This window comes from Sceloporus undulatus, unplaced genomic scaffold (assembly GCF_019175285.1).
Source record: "Sceloporus undulatus isolate JIND9_A2432 ecotype Alabama unplaced genomic scaffold, SceUnd_v1.1 scaffold_16, whole genome shotgun sequence".
Lineage (NCBI taxonomy): Eukaryota > Metazoa > Chordata > Lepidosauria > Squamata > Phrynosomatidae > Sceloporus > Sceloporus undulatus.
The window spans coordinates 858,172-864,267 of record NW_024802938.1 but is presented as its reverse complement, the minus strand read 5'-3'; the positions used below and the strand labels follow the sequence as shown (position 1 = coordinate 864,267).

Below are 6,096 nucleotides of genomic sequence, written 5' to 3'. Positions count from 1 at the left end.
ATTATTATTATGTTCTACAGTCCCCACTGAGGCATGTAAATCTTTTACTCATATTGCTGTTGAGTGAGCTATAAGGCTACAGATGTTTAAATGTATATTTATATTAAAACATATCTTTTCCTGTGCTGCTTGGAAAAATACCTAGTCCACATCCTTAAATTCTGCATTTTTCAGTGGCCTGAAGTTAAGAGATTTGCTGACAATTTCAACATTTCAGTTTATAAATTTAAATAAAGCTAGGCAATGGGTCACCTTTGAGCCGAGCCTAAAGCCCTTTTTTAAAGCTCCCCAGGACTCTCCAGAGTTCTTTTCCTAAAAATTGGCAGTTTCATTTTGTAGCCAAATGTCACTAGAAGACTGCCAGATATACTGTAGTCAGTGAGAAAAGGAACGAACTGTGTATGTACCTTCAAGTCATTAACCTGTAGTGACCCCATCAATTTCATAGGATTTTCTTAGGCAATGTGTATTCAGAGATGGTTTGCTGTTGTCTTCCTCTGGAATATAGCCTAGAGCATTTGCTAATCTCCCATCTAGATATTAACCAAACCAGATTAGTCAATGGAATGATTAGTATAATGGTCAGTAGCATATTAATAGTCAGTTTAAATACATATAACAATCATTTATATGTAAATATAATAAATAATTGCATATGAGATAGGAAATTATGACTAAATAATCCACGTTATTATTATTATTATTATTATTATTATTATTATTATTATTCCTTCTCAAATGACAAAAATCTTAAGGTATCTGTGCTCAGATAACTGGGTGCAGCAGCTTGTAGCTCTTTTTTATTTAGCAGAAGGTACTGCACACAGTTGATCTTAGCCAAAAGGCCGAGAAGTGAAGGTATGTTTACATATATATTAAGACTTATTTACCAGATGCTATAATTATATGTGCTAAGATATGAATGAAGCATTTTATATTGCTAAAGCAGTTTGCTAAACTCAGTACATGTGTTTGATGTGAAAATAGGTATTACATATTCATTTCTCCCCAAAATACTGTTTTTCCCTTTGGAGCAAAATTGATAAACCTCTTTTCCCCCTCATGCTCCCATTATTTGCAGAAATGTTATATCCTCATACTGAAGAGGTTTTTGTGACTGAACATATATTACCCAGTATTACTTACGATGTCTTTGTAACTGAGTGATGAGAAAAATGTGGTAACTTAAATACAGGATGCCTTTTCCCCATTTTTATATTAGTCAATGGGATGATTAGTACCATGGTCAATTTCTGTTTCAGTTATAACAATAATTTAGTGGTGATTGTGTTTTTGTTTGTTTTCCAATTTTCTGTCTGGTACATACATTGGTTAAAAAGCACTGGTAACTGTCATCCATAGCTTCTTTACTTTGAATATTTTTACAGCTGTAATACGCTGTTCATTATGTGAGAGTTTGATAACAAACTGCATTTTAAGATGTACAGTATTAGAGGCTTCAGGTAATATAGAACACCTTAGATAATTGGATTGTGTCCTTACAGTTGGCCTAGTAAGCTCTTGGTGTCATGACTCCTGAAACAGCATAGGCTTTGAGTACATTTTAAAATGGATTGTGTCTTTCCCAAGACATCCAGCAAGTAAGATTGACTTTGTTGCTGTTGCTATGGTACAGCTAAGTAAAACGATTCCTTTTGTTATAGGTATGATTGGCAAGGATTCATTTGCACAGGTGAAAATGAAGATGTATATTCAGAGATATTTGGGGTTGGGCTTACATATCAAGAGATAATCTATCAAGAATACTTTCAAAAGTCACTAGCGAACATTGGATAAGGATTACTAATTTTCATGTTCATAGCTTGATTTCCATTTCTTGGATCAAAACCACAGCTTGATGGAATCTTGACTAGCTTTTATAGCTACTGATTGATAATCTTAACAATTAGTCATTTAGTTTATGTCTCTAATGAAGTCTATCATGACAGCATCCAAAAAAGTTAATTTCAACTTTCATCTCTTTCAGATTTATGTTAATAATAATAATAATAATAATAATAATAATAATAATAATAATAATAAAATATTTATTTGTATCCTGCTTCTCCCATTTGAGGATCAAGGCGGGTAACAACAAGGAAAATTTCAAATACAAAAGTCACAGAAAATAATAAAACAGTCCCCGAAAACCCTCACCATTCTACTTTCCCTCCATCAATACAAAATATTAACAATAAAAACATTTAACTGGAATGACATCAGTTAAAACAGCTCGGCAGGAAGTGACAACAATATGACAATAATGGGCAATAAAGAGGGGGATTTGGTTAACATGGGCGGTTGATTTTGTTTTAGCAGAGATTAGTCTGGGAAAGCCTACCAAAAGAGGGTCATTTTTATCGCCTTTTAAAAAGCGTCAAGAGATGTGATCTGACGAACCTCCTCCAGCAGGTCACTCCACAATTTTGGAGCAGCAACTGAAAAGGCCCTCTGGGAAGTCACCACCAATCTAATATTTCCTGACTGCAGTAAGTTCCTCCCGGAGGACCTGAGTGTGCAGGGAGGATTATATGGGAGAAGATATTCCTTCAATTAAGCTGGACCCAAGCCATGTAGGGCTTTATAGGTAATAACCAACACCTTGTATTATGCCCAGAAGCTGACAGGCAGCCAGTGTAAAGATTTTAAGATAGGTGTAATTCGGTTGAGCCTAGATTTTCCTGCAACCAATCTGGCTGGCATATTTTGCACTAGTTGAAGCTTCTGGACATAGTACAAGGGTTGCTCCATGTAGAGCAGAAATTGCAGAAATTGAGACGAGAGGTTACCAGTGCATTTACAACCGTTTCTAGGTCCCATGACTCCAGGTAGGGTTGCAGCTGGTGCATCAGCCAGGATAATAGCATAACTAAGGACCTGTTTGAAAGTTGTCTCTGAGAAGAGATTGGGTGTAGGTTTGGGTTTGGACCTTTTCCCCAGCTTTGCCCTGCTTCACTTTTCACAGGGAGAAGTGAAAGAATGAACCAGATTTTCGAGTGTTTATTCTTCTTCATTCCTATACTGAGAGAGTTATGGGTAAATATAGGGACGAAATCATATCCAAACAGGTTTAAAAGTCTTTTTCATGTTTTGTGGGGTTTTCAAGTAACTGATAGCTAACTTAACACAACAAGAATTAGCTTAATTTTTGTGCATTTTCAGGACTGGAAAGGGCATATTCCAAACACAGCTCTCCTATGAAGGCAGGTACAGAGCAGGTATTGGTATCAGTTAGCTTTGCCACAGTACTGTGGCCATTTTTCTTGTGGGAGAATGTCAGATACTGGGAATGTTTTGAGTTCATATTTAACTGAAATACTACACAGATAAAAACCGTGAAGAACTGAAGCTCTTTCTCTTTCATTGCTGCTTCATTCTGAAGCAGGTTGACTGTCCAAGCCATTTGGCTTATTAGACTTTCTGTCATTAAATATATTTCTAATGAAGACAGGAGGTGGTTTCCATTTAAAGTGGGTCTCTCACAGACATTTTAGATACTTGATCTGCTTAATTTTAATTATCAAATACTGAAGATTAATTTTATTTGACTTGTATGGAGCAGTGAAAATATGTTTAATTATCTGTCTTTCAGTGGATGAATTTTTAGCATTTGAAGGCCCTGTGCTACTGGGTATGCGCATTAAACATTTGATGAAATCAAAGCAATTAACTCAAGCAACTGCTCTAGCAAAAGTGTGCTCTGACCACCCAGAAATCAGTAGCAAAGGGAGTTTTAAGCAAACCTACCTGGTCTGTCTTTGCTCTGGATCACCAAATGAAAAGCTAATGCAGGAGGTGAGTATGCCTTATATGATTTTATTTTTCAAAACATCAGCATTAGAAATTCTTTTGAGAGTATCTGGAGACATGGTTTAAGGGTGGATATTGAGGTCTGCACATTAGTTCTTAAGCAGTTAACCTTGCATCATTCTGCACAGTAAGAGAAAACTATAAGAGATACAGTCAGCCCTCCATAACCATGGATTCTTTATTCACAGATTCAGTCATCCATGACTTGAAGATATATATATATTTAAATATATAAATTCCAAACAGCAAACTTTGATTTTGTCCTTTTATATAAGGAACAACATTTTACTACACCATTGTATTTAATGGGATATGAGCAGCTACAGATTTTGGTATGCATAGGGAGCCCTGGAACCAAATTCCAGAGGATACCAAGGGCCCACTGTATTACTGAAGTGTTTCTCAGTGTGTAAGAAGACATCCTGTTCCATTATACAGCCTAGTAATACAGCAATGGGGAAGAAAATAGCTCTGGATTTACTTTTAATTCTGTGCTTTTCAGGACTTTTGCTGACTTCTCACTTGTTTCATAACATACCTTTTCTCCCATGCCCCTGTCCCCTAAAATATACTACTGAAATGAAATAATGTTGACATAAGCCTAGATTAGATGTTTCTGTGCAAAGATATGAACCATGTTGAAGTCTGATACTCAGAACAAATTCCTGGGCTCAGAATTCTTTAATTCTAAGTATATGTCTTTTGCAACAGGCTCCAGGTGGTGAATCTATGGAGTATAGTAAAAAACAAACTACACTGCATCATGCAAGCCTGAAGTCTTCCCATCCCTAATATAGGGGGCTATTATTATAAGAAATAAGCACAGGAAGTTCTTAAGAGGATTGTATGGTTTCGGTAATGATTCGGGGATAGGAGTCTCCATAGAAAGGAATGCTAATTTTGAGATTTTGAAGAGAAATTTCAAAATTGATCTGATTTACTTTTCCAACCTGATGTTATCCAAATGTTGTGGGCTATGTCAGTTGCTGTTGGGAACTTCTGATGTGATATGTGAAAAGGAACATCTATCCTCCTTTACTCTGTTTCATTTTAATATGTAATAGATATTGGCAGGGGAGGAAGTGTACTGTCTCCTATTATAAGATGTCAGACCCAAAGCAGGGGCAAGCAACCCTTTTCAGCCAAGAAATCGTAATCTTCTTTGGGGGCCACATCATTAGTGTGAGGGAATGTCACATTGGCACCTGTACTCTTCTTTGGAGTTTTAAAACCACCTTCAGACCTTGGTCTAATGCTGCCTATATTTAATATTAACTTCCAAACAATGCAGTGCTACAGCGTGATGTGAATAAAGAAGATGGATACAATATTTTATTATTATTTACAGTATTTATACCCCGCCCTTCAGCCCTGAAGGCTCTCAAAGCAGCTTACAATTATTATTATTTTTAATTAGACGGTTCCCTGCCCTCAGGCTTACAATCTAAAAAGACATGACACAAAAGGAGAAGGGAATGGTGGTGGGGAAGGGGATCAAGTCCAGCAGTTCTTCTCTCCCTCTGAGGCCTGGACCAAGGCAAATAGACTGGATGGAGGGCTCTGCTTTTTAATCTAGGCCAGGCCCAATGGAGCTGGGCCTGCATCTCTCCCTCCATGGCCGGATGGCATCAGATGAACTGGAGGGAGGGCTCAGCTCAGGCCAGTAAACTGTAAAAGAAGAGAAGTAAGTCCAAGGCTCCTAATGGTACATCTACATAGGTCTTTTATGTGTTCTTTTCAACATCCATTTTTTCAGATGCTAACACAAAGCCCAGCAGTTCTCAGAATCCTTTCAATTATATGTTTTCCTTTTATATTTTTAACCTGCAAATAACTTGTACAACTCATTATAAACCTTGGGTTGTATGAAACATACATGGAAACTTTTCCCCTGTTTTACAGTGCTTTAAACCTGATATATATTAATAAAAGATACACCAAATAAAGCTGGGTTTTTCTTCTTTTACTTTTGGAAAACAGTCTGACTTTTAGGATTAAAATATTAAAACTTTCAGTGGTTTGTTTCTTACATTTTATGTTATCCAGTTATTGTGTATCTGAAAACAAAAAATGTATTCAGTGCTGTCACATTTTTTCTCTTCCTTTAGATTGCAGATATAGATTGCAAAGATGCTTTAGAAATGATCTGTAATCTAGAATCTGAAGGAGATGAGAAGAGCGCTCTAATTTTATGTGCAGCATTTTTATCTCGACAACTACAGCAAGGGGAGATGTATTGTGCCTGGTAGGTTGGAATCTCTCATTTTGAGTTTTGCTAGAACCACT

At 36.5% G+C, this 6,096-nt stretch overlaps 1 protein-coding gene across 1 annotated transcript in view; it reads left to right on the top strand.

The window, feature by feature from the left end:
- LOC121917367 (zinc finger protein 292-like) overlaps nucleotides 1-6,096 on the top strand; it is a 49,151-nt gene that overhangs the window by 28,716 nt on the left and 14,339 nt on the right. The window contains exons 5-6 of the mRNA XM_042443278.1: nucleotides 3,593-3,795; nucleotides 5,919-6,055. Coding sequence (XP_042299212.1) covers nucleotides 3,593-3,795; nucleotides 5,919-6,055 — 340 coding nt within the window. The remainder of the gene's footprint in view (nucleotides 1-3,592; nucleotides 3,796-5,918; nucleotides 6,056-6,096) is intronic.